The following is a 22921-nucleotide window of genomic DNA, read 5'->3' as shown; positions in this document are numbered from 1 at the left end:
AATAGTGCGCAGATTCCTCAAGAACAAACCACGACAAGCAGACCAAACACAGCCAGAAACGCTAACCACCTTACCATACATCAAAGAAGTTTCAGAAATGACTGCCAGACTACTAAGACCCCTCAGAATCCTAGTAGCACACACCCACCAACACTCTCAAACAAAAACTAACAAACTTAAAAGACCCAGTACAACCCATGGACAAAACCAATGGCATCTACAAAATTCTATGCAAGGACTGCCACAAACACTACGTAGGACAAACAGGAAGAAAGTTAGCCACCAGGATACATGAACACCAGCGAACCACAAAAATACATGACCCTGTCTCCCTCATAGCCCTACACACAGTTGGAAAAAAAAACCACCATTTCGATTGGGACAACACATTTATCCTGGGACAGGCTAAGCAAAGACATGCTAGAGGCCTGGCACTCCAACCATAACACTATAAACAAACACATAGGTCTAGATACCATCTATCAACCCCTCAGAAAACGAACAGGAAATGACATCACCACAAACCCCAGGAACCCCATCCAGGAGAAAGATATAAATAGAAAGCAGGAGACAACAGCTTCGCTTCACTTGGAGGTCGCCACTGATGATGTTACCTAGCCAGGTAATGAAAAGTCTGGATATCAAACCTACAGCTCAGCGAGCAAACCTACACCCTAAGCGATCTGTGTTCGAGGCGTTTCAGCAGCCTTGCCATTCCTATGTGATAGAAGCTATGTTAATAGTCTAAAATATTACATTCTAGATGCCTCCAACAAAGGAGAACATTGAAATTATTTTATTTCAAGTGACTGATTAATAGCTATTAGTTATTAACGCAGTTGTTTTTGTGTTTTTTAAACACAGGCTGATAAGGGGAAGGGGGGCCTACCAAACTTTCTGGATCACATAATTGCGTCAGTGGTAGAGAACAAAATGTCTACAGACACGTCAAAGCGAAGTGGGAATCCTACAGAAGCATTGAAGGAGAGTAAAAAGCAAGGTGTAATGGAAATGAGTGTTCTGGACCCAAACACACAACACTGCTGGCTCTGTGATGGTCGTCTGCTCTGTCTCCAAGACCCCAGCAACAAAAATAACTGGAAAATATTTAGGGAATGCTGGAAGCAGGGGCAGGTAACCATTCTCGCCACAAAGAACGATCCTACATAATTGAATGCACGCATGCAAGTCTTTGAATCACTTTCTGGTTGGCTTGCTAATGGTACAAGTGTGAAGACAAAACCACTTTTAGTGGGGTGTGGGTACAAAGTTGTGCATGATAATTTTTTTGGGAATACTCTGTAAAATGAATTATTTACAAGCATTCAATGAGTTTTCCCAGTCATACTCAACCTGGAATTGCAATGACCATCCTTTTTTAAAAAAAAATCATGACATTGTTAGTCACTTTGTCCTCCTTTTATGTTATATTTTGGTCTGGGGGCATCATCTTCCATTAACACATTATCAGAGATGATAGCTTTTTAAGTTTGGTATGTCACCAAACTTCTCACTTATTGATGCTACTCATTACTATCCAGCCAGTAAAAATTCTTCAGTTCGGCACTTCAAGCCTTTTAAGGAGATCTGTCGATCATTCACACATTTTATTGAAAATTGTTTTCATGTGATAGTTCAGAGTGACAACAGTTCAAACTGGCCTTGAGTTTTAGTCCATTGTCACATTTTGCAATAAGTTCATTCTGTTTTTATATACAGATCAATTGCAGAGGTAAAAGAAAATTGGGTACCTATCCATGTTAGTCTTGTATTTCAAGAGTGTGGTTCCACATCTGTATGCAAACATCCTGCCTGTGCTTTACCTTTTAAAAACTTAGCATACCTGATTAGTTCACACCAATAATCTGTGAATGTAGCATCGGAAAATTGTAATTGTTTAAAATAAATACTGTATTGGTTCACACAAACCGTCAAGGAATTTGGATTCTACTGTTGTGACATTGTGACTGTTTATCTGTAGACTCAGCTCCATTGAGTAGCCTGATATTAGTTTTACTGCTAACCATATTGATCAGTAATTATTACACTCTAACACAGCATGGTCATTCATTTAAAAAAAAACCACAAATCAATTCAAGAGTGCTTTGAATCTTCAGACCTTTATCTTATGACTGATCTGTTTTCCTTGCCAGCCGGTGTTGGTGTCTGGTGTCCATAAGAAATTGAATTCAGCCCTCTGGAAACCGGAAGCTTTCAGCCGAGAGTTTGGAGACCAAGAAGTTGATCTGGTCAACTGTAGGAACTGTGCCATCATCTCTGATGTGAAAGTCCGGGATTTTTGGGATGGCTTTGAGATCATTTCAAGTAAGTAGAAAGATTATTTTTAAGTGTTAAGTCTTGTATTTTCAAGTTCTAAACCCGTCAGTGGAATATTCTACTGTACAGGTCTCACAATCAAGCCCAACTGATTTCTGTTTTCATGGGAAATGAATAAGATCAATACATTTCACCTTCGACATGTCAGCTATCAACTGGTTTGATTTACGAGCAAAGCCAGTGACTTTGCTGATAATTATACTGAAGCATTGAGGCAAGGAGTCAGTCAGCCCTCCAATCCCATTAATGATTTATATACATTCTGCTTCTTACATCTTTTATGATGGGCTCTAGCATTTTCCTCATTATTGATGTTAGGTTAACTTTAATTTTCTGTGGCTTTGTCTCACTCTCTTTTTAAATAGTGGGAAGTTAGATTTGTCACTCTCCAATCTGTAGGAACTGTTCCAAACTCAGAGAATTTTGGAAGATGACCACCAATGCATTCAATAGTTCCAGGGCCACTTCCTTTAGTACTGTGGGTTGTAGATTTTCAGGCCCTGGTGATTTGTCAGCCTTTAACTCCATTAATTTCCACATCACCATTTTCCGACTGATTCTCCACCTTTCACCAAACCCATCCTTCCCTAACGTTTCTGGGAGGTTATTTGTATTCCTATTTGTGAAGGCAGCACCAAAGTATGTGTTCAATTCTTCAGCCATTTCTTTACTCTCCATTATACTTTCTCTGGCTTCTGGCCCTCAGGGACATGCTCTTTAGATTTAATGAAAAATCACTGTTAGCTGCTCTATCAATTGTAGTTTGGAATCCATCATGAAACTATTTTGGAATGTCTTCATACGGCACATTTCAGGGTAAATGATGACACAGCTAGCTGTCCATAGTATGAGCTCAAGCCCTGAAAAGTTAAACTATCATTTACCGTTGGTGTTAGAATGCACCTAACTCTGAAGCAGATTGGTTTTCTGCTCTTCAGCTGTAAGTAGATGTTTGACTTTCCATTGAGGAAAGTCCTTTGCTGATTTTTGGACACATCTTCAGATAGTAGGATACTTCCAATCATGAATGACCCTGAACATAATGGTCCAAAATAGCCTTGTCTCAGGCACCACACTATAATTAATATCTCTCAGAAATCCTTCACCTCCATATTGTTCACCAATGACTTCTGAACCACTATCAGAGAGCCATGATGATGAGTGAAGCAACTTCAACAGTCGACACGGAAAATAAATTTGAACCCTAGTCCCTGACCATAATTGACGACAGTTGCATGGTCATCATTAGACTCTAATTTCCAGATTATTACTCAATTGAAATTCCACCCTTTGCCAAGGCTAGATTCAAACCCTGGACATTACCTGGGTCTCTGGTAGGCAAAGGATAATGCCACTAGACCGTCATGTAATAATTATTAAGTTTCATTATTTGTTACGGAAACCAAGCTGTCATTTGGAAACCTCAAGTCAATTTTTAGATGATGCTTTAATTTTGCAGGGCTGTAATCAACAGGATTGAAATAAACCAATTCAGTCACCATGGTGTACCAAGGGGGAGATTTTGTACTTTTTAACTGCTTCTAACTCTGGGTCATGAAAGATATTTGGGATTGACTCTATTATAAATGTCTGTGAATTAACTCATTCAACTATTATAAAGTTGCTGGCTCCTAGTCAGAATGGCCTACTCCTGCATCTATTGTCTATGTCTATTCTCATGAATTTGACTACTCTTAATATTGAAATTAGAAGTTTGCATTAATATTAAAGCCAAGCATCACTTTTTTCTGTTTTGTTCAGAAAATACAACTTTCAATTTCATTGGCCGTCTCATGTTAGAATATATAAATATTGTCCATGTCTATAGTGTCAATTCCCTAATGGGATCATGCCCCAATAGCTGCTTTATAATCAGCAATGATATAACACTTTTTTTTAAAATTGAGCCAACATCATGAGTGAGGAAGATCGTACTGACAGCAGTTTATTCAAACTGTTTCATATACATAAGGTTTGGAGCCACCTATTCAAAATTCCTGGAGTCCAATTTGAATTATGCTTTTGTGCCACAGAGCGTTTGAAATCTGAAGGAGGACAGCCAATGGTATTGAAGCTCAAAGACTGGCCTCCAGGTGAAGACTTTAGGGACATGATGCCAACCAGGTAATATAATTTGCACTCATGCTGATATCTTCAGGCTCTTAGATTGCAGATACAAAAAGTCAGTCTCTTATTTCTTGTCATGCAGATTTGAAGATTTGATGAACAACCTCCCACTACCTGAATACACAAAAAGAGATGGAAGGTTAAATCTGGCTTCACGGCTCCCAAATTATTTTGTACGCCCTGACCTCGGACCAAAGATGTACAATGCATATGGTCAGTAACGCACATTGTATTAAAAGGTTCCCTCTGATTTACACAAGTATGTCAACATATTAGTTCCTGGCCTTCCACAAAACTTAGTTTAATTTGTTGTGTGTGCTTCATTATGAATTCTGATCCAAGCTTGGAATTTCAGTGTAGCAGTAGAACTCTTCTATTCTTGTGGTGTAAAGTTGCTGATCCCAGGCAAACCTGATTGCAGAAATTGTCATTGTATCTTGCCAAATACATACCGTTAATATATAGAATTCAATTCCCAGGAGTTGTATTATGAGTCTACTGTAGTACTTTGTACATATTTTAATTCATTTTCAAACCTTGGAAGACCAGTTACTTTGGTTCCTGGCAATACTGACAAGCAGTAATTTATTCACACATAGATATTAGCTAGGCAATATGTACAGGTAAACTAATAATAAAATTTGTTGTGCAAGAACTTGTATTCCTATTGCCTCTGATAAGGTAAGCCACAACTTAAGATGTCTCTCATGTGAAACTTAATGCAAGATTTCAAGTGTGACTGGAAATTTAGCTTTGGTTGATACAAACAAAATCATAATAGCCAAACAAGAGGCACTCCTGACATCCTTATCAATTGAGTTTTATACTTTGCTTGATGAACATTGTAACTTTTCTATCTAAGTTATGTGCAGAACTACAAAGACATGTTAGCAAAACAAGGTGGTTCGCAAATGTTACCCTGAATCCACTGCTTAAAAGGCCATAAGCACAGATTCTGTTTTATAGTTCTGATCTGGTTCATCTTTTATGACCATTTTGTCTTCTGTGTTCTAATTGAACTACTTTGTCAGTCTGGCATATGGTGATCAGACCTGGTTTTCAGTCATTTTTCTGCATGGTTAAAACGTTTGTCATATTTTCTTCTCTCTCAGCTTCCACATGTCTATTATATTAATTTGGCAAGTAATTAACTTGGTTGTAAAATCATATTGATCTTTTGGAGCACTTCTTACTGCTTTGGAAGAATATTTACTGTCCACCTGGTCTTTAGGTTAATGATTAATTATATGCATCACTGTAATTAAATTAAAATGAATGAAGTGCATTGTCTTTTCTCATTAGGGTTAATAACAACAGAAGATCGGAAAGTTGGAACAACAAACCTCCATTTGGATGTATCAGATGCGGTTAATGTGATGGTTTATGTTGGTATACCATTAGGAGAGAACAATCATGAAGAAGGTAAGTGCAGTCAGTAGTTTAGTTTTCAGTGATAGGTAACTTATTCTGGTAACGTAGTGATGACAAATTGCACAAAGTAGTTCCTTGCATTGTTCATAATTTTCTCAAGTGATATAACTTCATGTTACTGCTGCTGTTCTGCAGAATTAATCATAAATTGTGGATTCAGTAGTGAACTTGACTTCCTTTATTTATGTGGAAGCTGTACAAATAAATGTGCAAACTGTGTGTTTTTGTGTGTGTAACTCCATGTCACGTTTCCTGTGTCTGAAAGCGGTAGGATTATATTCAGGACCATTTTAACATGGATCCGAAGTTGTCATAATTACGTGTGATTTTCCCTCCAATGTTGACTTTTTTAAAAGTTGGCACGTAAATTGACATGATTGATTTTTAAAAAAGGACTGGTAAAATCATTGTGTGCCTCTCAAACACATTATAATCAAATGCTGTTAACCAGTAACCTTTGCACACCTTTAATTAACCTCTCTAAATTGGAATTCGTAAGGGATGGATGGTAGTGTTGACAGTATAGCTATCAGTATAGAATAAGTTGGATTGACTGTGTCCTCAAGAGGAGATTGAGATGAGTCACCCACTCATTATTTCTGGCTAAAGATGATTGCAAATGCTGCAGCCTTATCTTTTATACTGATGTACGGGCTATGCTGTTTTTGAGAATATTTTTGGTCCTTTCTTCTCTGTTGTTCTTTAAGCTATTCATAGCTGTTGCAGAACTGCATAGCTTTGATTTGATCATTAGTTGTGGGATCACTTAGTTCTGTTGTTAGTATGCTGCTGATGTGGTTACTATCATTTGATAAGCAACATAACTGTTATGTTACATGATTAAATTATAATCTATGCTAGTACTAATTTTTAAAAATAATATCTTAGTCTATTTTAGCATCTACCTTCATTCTTTGTTTGTGTCCCAATCTTTAATTTGCTATGTTTGGAAAAAAAATTAAGTGATTTTGTTTTGGTGCTTTTAGTTTCCTTTTTGGGAGGTCTATGAAAATCCATTAATATGTGTAGATTTTTTGACAGTGTTGACATAGTTCCAGTGCTGAGAATGATTGGTAAAGAACAGTGTGGTTAATTGGATTATGGTGGGAAAACTGAAATTCTCACCACAGGCCCAGTGAGATTTATTACCCAATCAGTGGCAAATCATAATATCACTTCAGTGTTGACTGTAGAATCTAGCCCCCTGTGTAATCAAATGTTATTGAGTGTGTGTCTGCATTTTGAAAGACCCAAGCCAATTCTGTGCCTGATCATTGACTACACTCCTCTCCGTGACAACTGGCTTGAGGTTGAACCAGACTGATTGAATCACTGGTGTTATGCTTGACGCCGAGACAAGCTCAGACACAAACCCTTGGCAAGTCTTCTTCATCCATCATACCAGTATTTGCTGGTGGTTATTGGTTATCAGCTTATTTAAGTCTTCATTTAAATATCTTCAATCTTCAGATCCCATCCTTGTCACATCACTTCTTAACTCCATATACTGTAAAACCTCTGGTTCTCAGCGCTTCTCCAATTCTGACCTTCTGCTCATTCTGATTTTTATGAACCATTGTTCAAGTTTCCTCGGTCCAATATATAAGAATTCCCTCTCTAAATCCCCCAGTCTCCTTCCCTCCCTCTCTCTCCCTCCCCCTCTCTCCCTCCCTCTCTTTCTTCCCTTCCTTCCTGTCTATCACACAAACCTACTTTTTTAACCATTAGTCCTGATATCACCTTAGATATTTGATGTCAGTTTTGCTCCTCTCAAGTGATTTATGCTGTCATGTAAAGTTAGCTCATACAACATGTGTATGCGCTATCTCTCAGTCATTCAGTGTCACATTTGAGTGCGTATGTGTGTAGATAGAAAAACGTGCAAATTACTGCAGAGGCTGGAATCTGTGCTGAAAATAACAAATGCTGGAGATCACAGCAGGTCAGACAGCATCCATGGAGAGAGAGCAAACTAACATTTTGAGCTGAAACTCTGTTGAAGACTCATCTAGGCTCAAAACGTTAGTTTGCGCTCTCTCCATGGATGCTGTCTGACCTGCTCTGATCACCAGCATTTGTTGTTTTGAATGGACCGTCGTTGGATCAGTAATCATTAGTACATCTGTTTAAACATTCTATATACTTTAATTCTTAAAATAATGACGTAACATGATTTTTAAATGCTACAAGAAGTGTAATAGTATTAAAGAGCTAAACTGATGAGTGTTAATCTATTCTTTAAAGCATCTTAAATCCAGAAGAGAGAGAGATTATCATTCGTTTTTTAGCCATGAAATTGAATTAATTAATTTGATGTAAACAAACTGTTGGGAATGCCAAACCTGTGATCACAAAGTCTATGATCAAATTTCCTAATATGGCAATGCTTCTGTGCCAGAAACTATTCCAGAATACAAATATTAGGCACCTTTAGTTAATAATTGTGTTGGTGTCACTCATCAAGACTGAGCATTTGAGATATTTCCTTTTTAAGATCCTGGTATAAAAACTGAGATACTGCTGGCAACAATGTCCTTTTCCATCTCAGGCCGAAGGTTGTAAAATATATTTCACGTTTTTGGAATTGCAGAGACCAAGTTGTGCCACCCCCCCTCATCAGAAGCATGTTCTCCAGTGCCACCTCACTGCAACCTCAGAATTATGTCTGCAGTAAAAATTGCACCCTATAACTACACTAATCCAGAACTGAATACTTATGTTGAAATTTTTTTTTGTTCGTCATGTCAGTTGGAGGATATTGTACCAATGTTGTTGTGCAGTGATGTGGTACTTTTGAAGAAGCCCTGTATTCTCATCATTTTCATTGTCATGTTCAAGACCACTGACTTGCTGTTTTTTCAGGAAAAATGATTAAATATTCACATTCAGTCCTCAAATCAAAGAAATTCTACATGCCCAATTAGTAAAACAGAATTTAAATTGTACTGTAAATCAGTGGCCCTGATGTGCATGGTTATAGAATTTTGTGTTTTAATCTTTCATTATTGAGCTGCCCATTGAGTCAAGAGAGGGATAAGCTTTGTAAGGATTCTTAGGTTCCAATTATATTTCAACTAAGGCGGGGGGGGGGGCAAGATTATTTAAGTTGCAGGTTTAATATTGAGAAATTGTTAATTTTTTGATAAATCTTAAGCTTAGTCAAGAAAGGGTAAATATTCTTGACTGTGTATGTAGCTAGCTGGCACCCGCCCTCAAGGCAAATGCAAGAATAGTGACCTCTTCCCAGCAAACCAGTTTGTGACTGTGGAACTAAACCATTGTGCTCCATAACACCATCAAATGTGGAAGAAGAAATAGGCATTCAACCCAGTTGGTGAGATAATAGATCATCTGACAGTTATTATTCTACTTTTACCTGCCTTTTCTGCATAATCCTTGATTGTCTTTTTGATTAAAAATCTTTCTCAACCTAGAACACTATGAATCAGCGTCTCTAACCCTCTGCAGTGAAGCATTCCACGGATTCACAACTTTGAGCGCAAAAATTTCTTTCCATCCCTGTTTTAAATGGGCAACCCTTAATTTTGTGATTATACCCTGAGATATTAGATTCTCCAACAAGAGGCAACAACGTTTCCGCATCTACCCTGTCAAGTTCCCCAAGAATTTTGTATGCTCCAGTAAGGTCACCCCTCATTCTAAATGAGAACAGGCTCAACCTGATCTCTATACCTCTGATCAGCCTATTTACCCTGCTCTGGAATATCTCCAATGACAATATATCCCAGATAAGTGTTCATGGTATTCCTTGTATAGTCTTAGCAAGAAGGTAGCACCTCTAGAAGGGGAGGGAGTGGCAGTCTTTTCTAAGGACCCTAAAAAACTGAATAGAATGATCTTGAGTCAAAGGAGTTCGTTGGGAAGCTCTTAATAATCACATTTAAATCAAATATAGAGCTTTAATTTTTTTGTGGGGCTGGGTCACTCTAGATAATTGTATTTTTTTAAGTTACATGATTAATTTTCTCCTTCACAGGTACAGACAACAATGGAGTGACAGGTCTGTGTATTTTCATTCTGTTTTTGAGGCATGTGGTACATTGCAGTCGTTTCTCATTTTTTTCCATTATTCATAAGATCAGGTGGTGGTGGCACATTTCTGAAGTAGGCTGCAAATACCTTAAGAACTGTGGGTGGCACTGAAAATAACACAACAATCTCTACATCCACTAAGCAAATAGCTTTATGCCTTTGTTGAAATATTCTTGTGCTCAGGACGTGCAGCAGGTCATTTTCTGTGTGCTGGAGTTCATGGTTCCCTTTGCAATTCTCTGATTGGCCTCAGTTGTCATGACATTCCAAAAGGCCTAAATTTTTAATGCATCTTTAACTTCGAACAACTTAAGCTTTTTATGCACTTAATATTTCTGTTAATTATGGCTAATCTCATTGACTGACATTTCTCAAAATTTAACACCTACATTTTTCCATTTATCAACTTTACTTCTGAAAACTGTTACTGACTGAATCATGAATTTGAGGCTTGGTTTGTACTTGTTAGAGACCTGGCAATGTGGCAAATGGCAGTGTTCTTTACACTTTGTTTCCTGGGCCTCTAAAATTATTTGAAATTCTGCATTAGTTTTATAATGTGTGTCCCCAGGTAACCAACTACTGCAGTACAGGTTTTTAGTAGCTGTGTGTAATCAATAACTTTCTGACACACTTTCTGTTTTATTTTACATAATTTACCAGTTGTGTGGAGCTTTATCACTGTAATGACTACTCAACTGTAGAGAATAGCAATGATGATTCCAAACTAGTTAAAATAAATGCACAGAATCAGACAATAAACCAGTCGTTATACCTTGGAGTTTGCATCTCATAGGTCATAAGAAATAGGAACTGGAGTAGGCTATTTAGCTCCTCAAGACTGTTGCACCATTTAAGAGAGTAATAGCTGATCCAAAATTTCTCACATCCACTTTCTTGCCTTTTTCCTGCAACACTTGACTCTGTGACTGGTCCAGAATCTATCTATCTCAGCCTTAAATATACACAAGGACTCAGCTCCCGCAGCTTTCTGAGGCCAGGAGTTCCAAAGACACCCAACTCTGAGAGAGAAGAAATTCCTCCTCAGCTCAGTCTTACCTTGGTGTCCCTTTACTCTGAGACTATAGTCCTATGGTCCTAGACTCTCCCATGAAGGGAAACATCTTTTCAGCGTTGACCCTGTCAAGCCCCTTAACAATCTGATATGTTTCAATGAGATCGCCTCGCAGTCTTCTCAACTCCAGTGAGTAGAGTTCCAGCCTGCTTACCCTTTGCTCGTAAGACAATCCCTCCATACCAGGATCATCCCAGTGAAGCTTCTCTGAACTGCCTCCAATGAAATGATCTCTCCCCTTAAATAAGGGACAAAACTGCTCTCAGTTCTCTAGGTATGGTCTCCCAGCACTTTATCCAGTTGCAGTAAGATTTCCCTACTCTTATACTCCAACCCCCTTGAAATAAGAGCCCATATTCCATTAGCCTTCCTGAATACTTGCTGCACGTGTGCACTAGCTTCCTATACAGGGATTCATGAGAACAGTGAAAAGTGTGCAAAGTCACCATTTTTGGCACTATCTTAGATGCAAAAGTGTCGACGACAAAATCTTAGGTATCAGAAAAAAATTTTAAAAGTTAGGAGTTCAGTATTACAGCCCTTCAAAGCAGAAAGAGAAAAAATATAAAAGTTGATGGAGTAGACAAGTCCTCAATGGGCTTCCATGATCTATTTACAATTTTTGTCCAACATAGCTAAGTGGCAAATGTTATAGGTTTATCATGTCAAGATAGCAAGTAATGGTACAAATGATCAGTCTGCTTGTTTGCTAGCTATCCCGCAAGCTTCCAGGTTAAAATTATTCATTGTCGAACTGCTCTGTCTAGAATGTTCACTTTTAAGCAAGGTCCTTGCTCATCCATAATCTATGTATGATTACATTAGCATCTTAATTTTGACTAAAGGTTTGCTCGTAGATGGTGGTCTTGCGTTACCTGTATTTAAATTTTGTTCCTAACTATTTTGTATCGCTGTTCTTCTTTCAAGCGCTGTGGTGATAGGCTGTTAAAACAAAATTTAGTTTTAAATCTCTTCTCTGCCATAAAAATATTTCTTCCCTCCTTTCCACCATCTCTGTACATACTGGCTGATTCCATATCCTCTCTGACTTTAATGTCCATCTCAGTTCTCCTTGCCTTCTCTACCTCTTTAATTTCCCCAAGTTCTGTAAACAAGGATCATTTGGCCCATTTTATTTTGTCGCCCCCAAATCCATTCCAACCCCATTTCTTTCTGCAACAGCGCATGGAAATAAAATTCTTCCATCAAGTCACTTAAATCTGGATTCTCAAACTTCCAGCTACCTCATCTTTGACTCTTTGATTGCTATATATCTTCAACTATTGGATAAACTAGCGTCTCGTCTGCTCATCAATTCCCTTGACCACATATTACCCAACCACCCACCCTATCCTGTGGTCTTGCCAAATGTGAAATATTAAAATTGGTCACAGCAGAGAAAGCTTTGGGTTGCATTGCTGTAAACTGTGCAGTTGGCCAGCAACCCAAGTCTCTCTGTGCAGGCCAGGTAGCATCCATATAATTGGTTGAAGAAATAAAAGGGACATCATCCATTACACCTGATCTTGTTGCCATGTTGGCTCCCTGCTCCTTAAGGCTTCCAGTTAAAATTCTTGTCTTTGCATTTAAACCATTTCATGACATTACCACCCCCATCTCTGCCATCTCTTCTTTCATACAACCTATTTCCCACTGTTGGTGGCTGTGTCCACTGTGCTGGTTCAACATTCTACAATGTGGGACCAACACTATTTGCTTCTTTCTCCTTTATGACTCCCATTAACACCCACCTTTTTCAATCTCTCTAACATCTCATTCATGTGCTCAGCATTTATTTACTTCGAACTATCTTTGTGAAGTACCTTGCAATGCTATTCGCTGTTAAAAGCACTGTAGAAGTCAATATAGTTTACTGTATGTCATGCATTATTGTGTTGTATATGATCAGAGGTAATGAAAACCATTGAGGAGGGTGATGTGGATGAGGTGACGAAGAAAAGAATCCACAAAAGCAAAGAGAAGGCTGGTGCACTCTGGCACATCTATGCAGCTAAAGATGCTGAGAAGATCAGAGAGCTGCTCAGAAAGGTGAGCTTCACAGTGGACTTAAGTGTGAATGTCCTTTACCAAAGGTATCATGTTAAGATGTTCTAATGATTTATCCATTGGATACGGATGTCATTGGCAAGGACAGGATATAGAGCTGTTGTGAAGATGCTGGTGAACGGTCAGCTTGAACTGCCACCATTTTTGTGCTGTGGAATTTCCAAAGGAATACTGTTGAAGTGCTGCATTGCATCTTACCAGTGGTGCACAGTGATACTTTGAGCTGGTGGTGGAGAGTAAATATTTAAGGTGCTGGGTGAGATAGCAAACAAGAACATTGCTTTGTCTTGGACAACACTCTGCAGCACTGTAGATATTCCAGTTCAAAACTAAAGCTTTGAATCACCCACTGTTTCCAAAATACATTTTAAACTTTTACTTAAATGCAATTGTATTACAATTCTGGTAGTTTACACAATTACTATTTTCTGATTTTAATGAAAATGCACTTGCCAACCTGAATTTGTTGACTTCCTCAAGTATCGTGGCTTTAGTCATTATTGTGTAAATTTCTTTCCTAACCTCATTCAACATGCTAAAATGCTTGTCTTTTGGCCCAGGAAAGCTGTTGTTTTCACTTCCTTTTGATTAATTTCTTTCTGCCACACTTAAATTGTTCAGTTTACTATAGTAATGGATCCTAACTTAATATTAATCTGTTCAGTGAATATTTCTCAGACATACAGTATTCAGATTTAATTTTGTTCCTCAACTTTCCAGCACATTTATTTCTTAGGATTCTAATTTGTGTAACAGCAAATGAATCCTGAACACACATTTTACAGGGCTTGTCTTTTGCTATTTTGACCTTTCCTGCAGATGAAAAAGTCTTGCCTATTCTCATAAATACTCAGTATAGTTTTATTGGAACATTTCCATACTCACATGGAATAATATTGCTTATGTGTATACGTATTCCTATTAGATATATACACATCTTCCATTTGTAGCATTATAGTTTATAAGTGCCTCATTTTCCCCAACAGGTTTTCCACCAGTAAGTTAGTGTGATTTACTCTTCATTTCTTTGTTTGGCTGTTTAAAATGACATTTTTGTCTTGGTCCTTCACAATATTCTTGCCCTTTATAACGTGTGGACTCTGTTCTCCAGTATTTCCCCAAGCTGTAAATTATGAATGGCATGCTCATTGCTTGTAAGAACCAGATGTAGGTTATAAGTATTGGGCCTTCAGCAAGTTTGGTCAAAAGTGACTTGCGCTATATTAAAGTGGAATTCTCCATAAACCTGAGAACCACAGGCAGCTGCTCTCTTTCAAGTAGATGATTGATGGTGAGTTTAACCCAAGGGTCAACATACCACAGTCAAGAAATGAGGGTGATAAGGCAGTGCTTTCACAAGAATTCTGCCACTTGTGCATTATAAACCAGCCATCCAGCCAACTGAGCTAACTGGCACCCATTAACAAGTTAAATCTACATTTCCCTTTCCAGTGGGGCGTTTCCAGTTCATTTTGTATTGCTTGTCTCACCCCTTTAAAGCATTGAATTTTTATCCCTGTCTGTTTTTTATTCTGAAGCTCAGAACTGGAAGATGTGTTTTCTAATAATTTTTAGTGTCATGATGCCAATCCAAAGGAAGTCAAATGTATAACCATGAACAGTCAAGTAATAGAATATATATTTCAAAACCTTTTAAAGAGAAAAGATCACATGTGCTTTTCATAATGATGTGACTTTCTCTATCACTTTGAGCATCTGCCAGCTACACATTTGTGCGCCCTGATAGTTTTATGCTCCTCATAGTCGAAGTAGTGATGATGGGACAATCATATACAGATGCAAAAGACTGTTCTATATTTTGAGGCTTAATTAGATTGGGTCCCTTCTCTGTATACTTGGAGGAGTCAGTGATTGTCTTTCTATTTTCCATCAATCTGCACCACAGATGATTCTGGTCAGTCAGTTAGATTAATTTACTTCGTTTTAGTCCTTAAGGTAGCACTGCTTTTTCTAAAGTTTATGTTTATTAAGAAACAATTCTTCCAGTTCCAGCCCATTTCCTAATTCCAGTGTTTTCAACGCAGTTCTTCCTATTCCTGTGTGGTGATTTGTCTAAATGCAAAGAGATTACGTTTTTTTTAATAGGTATAAACACAAATATAAAATTAAATAAATAAGAAAAAAGAAAAGAAATAAATAATAACCAGAACAAAAAAAGAGAAAAACCCAACTAACTACTGATCTATCCTACAAACAACCAAAACATAAAATAGGATATCATACATTACTAGCAATAAATAACAGAATAATTAAATAACTGAGTACATGCTCAAAATAGATTTACGTCAAGTCATAATAAAACCCGTATTCATACAGGATTCCTCCTCCCGGGGGTCCCTGGACCAGCCAGAACCACTACCACAGCCAGACAAAAGTCCTGGACAATATAGCCAAAATATGTGTCGATAAAGTTCAGAAAGGGCTGCCATGTTTTATAGAATAATTCAGTTTTTTGGTGCACCATATTTGTTAGGAAGTCAAGGGGGATATATTCCATGATTAACCTGTGCCAGTTCGAAAGTCCTGGAGGGCCTTCAATTTACTAAAATATTTTTCCTTGCACAAAAGGAGAGAATGGAAAATAGTTTCCTCCTGTGCACGTCCAGGGAGGGAAAATCTGAAAAGCTCAAGAGTAGAGACACTGGATCCAATCTAATCTCCGTACCCAAGATCTCTGTCAAGGCATTCGCTACTCTATCCCAATACCTGTGGATCTTATGGCATGTCCATAGACAATGCGTGAGAGTGCCAACTTCTATTTTGCATTTAGGACACATTAGGGATGCTCCTACCTTAAATTTTGCGAGTCATCCAGGTGCTATATGAGCCCTGTGGAGTATCTTTAATTGAATACTTGAGTTCTATTACAAATAGAGATCTTTCTGGCTTTTTCCCAGATGTCCTCCCACATTTCTGAAGAGATTTCTAACCCCAGTTCTTGGTTCCATGTTTTAAATAATTGTTCCATGTCCTTCGATACCTCATTATATAATGAGTGAGAAAGAGTACTGACCGAGGGCGGCCCCATCGGCCATAGCACTCGTCTCTCCCTATCCAATTTGTAGAGATTGCCTAATAGTGTGGTAGTCTTCTGTATATGATATCATATTTGGAAATACCAAGAAAGGTCACTGTTAGGCAGTCTAAACTTCTGGTGCAACTGCTCAAAAGACTTCATAACCTCCCCATCGAACAGGTCCCCCAAGCAAGAGATACCTCTGGACTTCCAAGTTTTAAATGTAGCATCTCTCAGCCCTGGCTAAATCCAGATGCTCTCACTATAGGAGTATAAGGGGAGGTTTTTTGCAGGCTACCCTCATCTTGTGGCATTATTCTCCAGGCTTTAATTGTATTTAATACAAAAGGCTTTTGCAATAGTCCATAATAGCTCTCATTCATAAATAAAAGATTGATGAGGAGACACTTTGCTTGGGAGGTCTCAATATCTAAACAAATTGATTGTGGGTCAAAAGAGACCCAATCAGCTACATAAGATAATAAAGAGCTCAACTGATACCTCCTAAAGTCAGGAAAGTCTAGTCCTCCCCTTGCTTTTGGAAGCTGCAGCTTTTCTAATTTGATAAGGGGCCATCTATGATTCCAGATAAAGGAACCAAGCCAGCCGTGGAGCTTATGCAACGCCAATCTCAGCAACATCAGAGGGAGCATTCTGATAGGATATAGAAGACGAGGTAGAATATTCATTTTAACTCTGGCTACTCTGCCTAACCAGGATATTGGGAGATCTCCCCACGTTGAAGGTCCTGCCTTATTTTCTCTAATAGGTGCACAAAATTGGCTTTATACAGCTGACCAAATACTGGGGTGATAAAAATACCTAAGTATAGAAAACCCTCCAGTGACCACCGAAAGGGAAAGCAAGATCCGTCTGGTAAGTTGGATATACTGGTGAGAACACCCAACGGCATGGCCTCCGATTTCATAAAATTGGTCTTCTAGCCTGAGAACATGCTAAATAGATTGACCACTTAAATTAGGCAGGGCACAGATATCAAAGGATCACTTAAGAAAAGGAGGACATCATCTGCATAGAGAGTCATTTTATGTTTACCCAAACCAACCCTCAGGGTCATTTTGCTGGGGTCAGTTCGTATAGCATGACTAATAATAGTGAGAGAGGACATCCCTGATGACAGCCCCTACCAACACTGAAGCTATCTGCACCTAAACCATTGGTGATCACAGCTGCTTTGGGATCATTGTATAATACTGAGGCCCATTTGGAAAATACCTAGAGATTAAGTTTTAAAAGACATCTTTATTCTTTGTTTTGTTTTACCGTTCTTACTTTCAGGTTACTATTTCAAGATTATGTGTTGAGCTATATGTGGATTAATTGAACACTGTTGTGACCACAAGACATAGGAGCTGAAGTAGGCTGTTCAGCCTGTTCATTCTACTCCATCATTAGCAAGATCATGGCTGATCTGAAATCCTCAACGTCACTTCCCTGTCTTTTCCCTATCATTCTTGATTCCTCTACTGATTAAAAATCTGTCTATCTTGACCTTAAATATATTTAATCACATGGCCTCTGCAGCCACATACGGTAAGGAATTCCAGAGAATTCACTCCCCTCTGAGAGATGAAACCCCTCCTCATCTCTTTATTTCTCACTCAGGTGTCTGAAGAGCAAGGTCAAGATAATCCCCCAGATCATGATCCGATTCATGACCAGAGCTGGTACCTAGACCAGATGCTGCGGAAACGACTGTATGAGGAGTATGGTGTGCAGGGCTGGGCCATTGTACAATTCCTGGGGGATGCTGTCTTCATCCCAGCAGGAGCACCTCACCAGGTAAAGATTTCTGGTTCCCATATTTTAAGTTTAAAAAAAAACTCCATTGTTTGCTCAATGTCAACTATACTGAAGAATAATATAAAGAATGAATTTGCATTTATTTAATGCATTTCACAACTGGGTGGCAAAAAGAAGTTTTAATTAATTAGAAGAAAAATAAACCTAACATGAAACATCAAATGTTTATTTATTATATTAGTCATGATTTTATCTGGAATATCTTCCTGGAAAATACTCTAGGTACAAGTTTTTTCACAGTTAGAATTATTTTTCTGTTTCTCTATCAGGATGAGTTGATATATAATGGTGGTCTCTCTGTAGAGTTGCACTTAAAATGCATTTTTGGTCAATTCTAAGGTCAGCTTATTCTTTATCCTGATTCCTCCTATTCTTGTCAATGATGTATGAAATAAGATAGGTCGAAATCTGTTGTAATGACTGGACTTCTTTGCTTCAGGTTCACAATCTGTACAGCTGTATCAAAGTAGCTGAAGACTTTGTCTCTCCAGAACATGTCAAACACTGCTTCCGTCTTACTCAGGAATTCAGGCACCTCTCAAACACTCACACCAACCATGAAGATAAATTGCAGGTACAGCATTAAGAGGAACTTCCAGTTACTAAAACACGTTATTTGATCTAAAGACTATTCCCACTTGCGAAATAGAATATCCTTTATTGTCACATGTAGTCAAGTACAGGAGAATGGTGAAAAATTTTCTTTTGGCACCATCTTAGGTGCAGGTACCTAGGTGCAAATCTTAGGTGCAAAAGAGGGAAACAGAGAAAAATTGTTGCATTACTTTTACATTCCAGTGTTTAAAGAATAAATTAAAAACAAGATATAATTAAAGGATTGACGTTCCAGCAATAAGGAAATAACTGACTCTAAACAATTGCAGTCTTAGCCATGGTGAGCGGCAGAGCAACATGATCAACTGAAGTTGAATCGTAAGCTCCAGTTCCTGTAGGCTTTTCTAGAATGTCACAAAGTACATTATTTGGTGATATCTACAGTAATTCTGCAGAATTAGTTTGAACAGCAACTAAGACCTGATGTGATCGGGTGATGAATGGCAAAAGGGACCATCACTGACAAAACTGCATACATAGGATAAATCCATGGGGAAGAAAATGTAAAAATATGTTGCAATTTGACCGTATAAATAATAAGAGTTGCCTTTGCTCGTTTTCTCTTCCATGGTTATTCTAAGGCATTTGTTTATTTTGACTTCCTAATTGTGTGAATTGTGGGTTAACCTGATTTTACATGTCCTTAGGTGAAGAACATTATCTACCACGCTGTCAAAGATGCAGTTGGAACACTGAAAGCTGAAGAACCTAGACTGGCCAAGTCATAGAAGCACCTGTAATGGAAATCTAGACTCAGAGAAATGGTTCTGTAACATACGCTCATTAAGAAGTACATGCAATTAAAAATGGAGAGGCTGTTTTGGTTGGAGATAAGATGTTCAATAAAAGTCCAGTATCACAATGGAATATAGTATCAGTTTTGCTGTCTTCTGCAGCAAACTGTAGGAACAGCAGATTTGGGAGAGTTTCACATTGTAGTTAGTTTCGCACTGAGTTAGTGATTATATTTAAAATAAAATTCAAGCCCCTTTCCCCTTAATTTTTCCATATTCATACACCGTGTTGGGGTAATGAAAAAGGATCTTGTAGATGTAGCAAAGCCCACAGTTTTATACTCATGCTCCCAGAAAGAGGAACAGTTTGGAAGGACAACAAAGTCTTTTTGTTGGCTCGCATTCACTATGATCCACTGATCCCTAATTTTACAGAAGTATATTTTTTTCCAGAAGGTCTTTACAACATTCCAGACACTGAGGTTCTAAACTGTTTCTGTATGGTGCCTGGGTCCCTACAGAGTGGCAACCAGACCTCACTGGAATTATAAACCAGCTGCTGAATCAGGTCAAAAATATGGGTTAACATGTTAGTTTATTGTTTAAAATGATCATTGGATCATTCTTCTTCCATCCCCTCCAGTCCACAATCACGATTCACAGTGGCAGAGGGAATTGGATTTCTGGTTAGGTCTGTGGATATTAAGGGTTCAGAAATATGGAACTGTTTAAAAATAATCTTGTTTCTGTTTTATTTTCCAAGTTGGGCTTTTGTGTCCCGATTTCATATATTTAAAAAAGATCAGAAGTTATTTTACCAAACAACAAAGTAATCCCTTCCAAACAAAATCTCTGCCTGCTGCAGTTTGCTGCCTTCAGCTGGAAATTATAAATGATGCTTCTTCTGATGAAGGCAAAATGGAAGTATCAAAATTTTCTCTCAATTTTCTCCCCTATTGCTTCTGGCTGCAGGATTGAGAAGCAGCCAGAGAATCCAACCCTGTTACAGAGAAATTATGTCATGTGCATTCTTGGCTTGGGGATTGACATCTAACTATGGGTATACCAGAGAAATACCAGTTTAACAGTTGGAGACAATGCATTGTAAATCAGGCAGTAAGAAATGGATTGGTTTTATTTGTGCTAAGCCTTGCCTTACTGAGTCTTTCAGTGCAAAAAGCAAAATATCAATGCGCAGCTGTAGTCAGCAGGACAATACAAGTGTTTTCTATGAACTGAATTTAAGCTCTTGTGGGCAAGTGTTGAGCACATTCTAACTGGCTGAATACATTTTGCAATCCACGCGCCCCCCTCAATATTTCATTGCAGTCCTTGAGTCTTTCATTGTTTGATATCAGAACCATGAAGTAAACCGAATCACAGGGGTGTCTTGATGCATTTTGAATCTTACAGTGCGAACCTTAGCATTAAATGTTTAACTTTACCTCTGAGCTTGACAACAATCTAATGCTGAACCATGAGGACTTAAGGGCTTAATGTAAAGATATTAGGTGACTTATATTAATAATAATGGCTAATCTAATCAGGACTCTTCTTTATCCATGCCTTTCAAAGAAACTATGAAAGGTTGATTATGGATGTGAAATGCTTCCAAGCCGTATGCTGATCTGATGATTCCTGTAACACTATTAGTCATCAAATGTTCAGTATTGCTATAAGTAGTCTTAAAATATTCTCCAAATAGTTTTATTTCAAGGAGATGTTTAAGAGCACGAGGCATGCATTGGCATTTTCCAAAACACTCTTGATGGAATTCATCTGTGTGGAGTTAGACTGCTGAACATTCTTTTACTAGGCATAAAGATTTTTTTTGTGAATGAACAGTTGGATCACAGGATTACAAGTTCTTAAATGACTGTGATGCTTGCTGTGATTCAAGAGTGTGTCTAAATGTTTCATACCAGCGAGTTAATAGTTTTGTTTTAATGTTGATAGTTTCCATGTTGCATTATCAGTGAAGAATCTGACCCAGGAGCATTCTGTTGGATAGAATGGTGGAAGCAACTTTGGCCTGGTTGGAGCAATGTAGTAGAGCCAGGGTACAGGAGGGTGGTTGACCCTGATGAAGAAGGTGGGTGCTGTTGAGTATATAAACCAAATCACCTGAACAACCCAACAGATTAGGATTATTCACCGATGTTTGGAATTTTGCCATGTAACGTTTAAACTGTTTACAGGTATGCATCATTCCTGTTAGGAGAGTTGTCTTCTGTTTTATCTCAGATTTATGGACATAGGGGGTCCGCCTAATTATTTTCAGTCCTGTCTTGTGACCGTATGGTTTTGCCCTCCTGCCCTCTTTGTCAGTTGTTGATTTATTGTATTGCTGTGTGTGATGGGGCACCGATCAGACCTGTATCCTCATAATGATTATTCTTCACATCCATGTGGGGGTCTTGAATCTAATTGTAGGGCAAGTTGTTAGGAGCAGAACTTTCAATTTTTGTTCAAACACCTGCAAATTCTTTCAGAAAAATTAGTTTCCTTAAACTGTTGAAAGTGGTGCCTTTGCCCTTGTGCTCTACAATGTTAATAGATCAGTAATCCCATGGCCAGGGAGGCTCAGTAGTGTCGCAAGGTTTGCAATATTTACAAGACTGCTTGAGAAGGAAATATGGATTTGTAAATCTTTGTTCAAAATAATATACACACTGGTGTAGGTTTTACTAACCTGTTGCATCTTCCAGTGTATTTCATTCAGATTGTTTTAGACATTTATATATACTTTGGATAATGATTTGTGTAGAGGCACTCTTTGCCGTAACATTGCAGTTCTTAAAAAAAAACTTTGGATTTTAAAACCAACACAGACAAAATGCAGACATTATCCTTGATAACAGCTTTAAGCATATGACAGACTTCCAGCATATGGCATTCAGGCAGATTTGGCAGTAACCCCCCCCCCCCCCCCCCCCCAGGTTTTTTTTTCAAACAGACTGCTTCCAAGATTCAGCATTTAAAACCAAAACTGTCTCGAGGAGTGTGTTTTTTTGGGTTTTTTTTGTTTGGGCAGGTACCAAGGTACCATTCGTAAATCCAATGTTTTTGTTGATATGTATGCTGTTGTGACTTTTTAATAAAAGGATAAAATTAAGAAAAAAAATACTGTCACATAATGTAGAATACTTTGTCTTCATTTACTGCAAGCATTTTGTGAAGGGCTGATTTAGGTTTCAATATTCTTATTAAAATTTAAAGAAATAACTTTGTGTATAGAGTCAATTTATTTAAAACTCTCCGATTGAGGAATGTATCCAGCAGTGTATTTAGGCTCCCTAGCAATTAATCCAGGTCAATTCTCATGAGCGTCGAGAGTGTAGTGCTGGAAAAGCACAGCAGGTCAGGCAGCATCGAGGAGCAGGAGAATCAACGTTTCTGGCTTTTCCAGCACTACACTCTCGACTCTGAACTACAGCATCTGCTGTCATCACTTTCTCCCAATTCTAATGTGAACCCAACACCAGAAAGTGTATATATCCATATCCTTTAATATCTCCACATTTCCACAAATGCAATATGACAACCACAGAGTGCAACTTGTAGGCAAATTTTCACGGTCAAACAATCATATGCATATTAGCACAGAGGCAATACAGCCCA

The 22921-nt window shown here is 38.2% G+C and overlaps 1 protein-coding gene across 2 annotated transcripts in view; it reads left to right on the top strand.

Annotated features, from left to right (window-relative positions):
* The window catches only part of LOC122556831 (lysine-specific demethylase 3B-like), a 146907-nt gene extending 124382 nt beyond the window's left edge, over positions 1 to 22525 (top strand). Inside the window, exons 18-27 of one of the 2 annotated variants that reach the window (XM_043704058.1) lie at positions 865 to 1134; positions 2154 to 2325; positions 4371 to 4461; positions 4547 to 4677; positions 5767 to 5886; positions 9893 to 9916; positions 12933 to 13072; positions 17754 to 17930; positions 18391 to 18525; positions 19214 to 22525. In XM_043704058.1, the coding sequence (XP_043559993.1) occupies positions 865 to 1134; positions 2154 to 2325; positions 4371 to 4461; positions 4547 to 4677; positions 5767 to 5886; positions 9893 to 9916; positions 12933 to 13072; positions 17754 to 17930; positions 18391 to 18525; positions 19214 to 19294 (1341 nt within the window). In that variant the 3' untranslated portion in view covers positions 19295 to 22525. The remainder of the gene's footprint in view (positions 1 to 864; positions 1135 to 2153; positions 2326 to 4370; positions 4462 to 4546; positions 4678 to 5766; positions 5887 to 9892; positions 9917 to 12932; positions 13073 to 17753; positions 17931 to 18390; positions 18526 to 19213) is intronic. The other variant, XM_043704060.1, reaches the window with a different exon arrangement.
* The last annotated feature ends 396 nt before the right edge of the window (positions 22526 to 22921 follow it).

The sequence above is a fragment of the Chiloscyllium plagiosum genome, chromosome 14, assembly GCF_004010195.1.
Source record: "Chiloscyllium plagiosum isolate BGI_BamShark_2017 chromosome 14, ASM401019v2, whole genome shotgun sequence".
Lineage (NCBI taxonomy): Eukaryota > Metazoa > Chordata > Chondrichthyes > Orectolobiformes > Hemiscylliidae > Chiloscyllium > Chiloscyllium plagiosum.
Note: the sequence above shows the minus strand (reverse complement) of the source record. Positions and strands in the feature narration are given on the sequence as shown.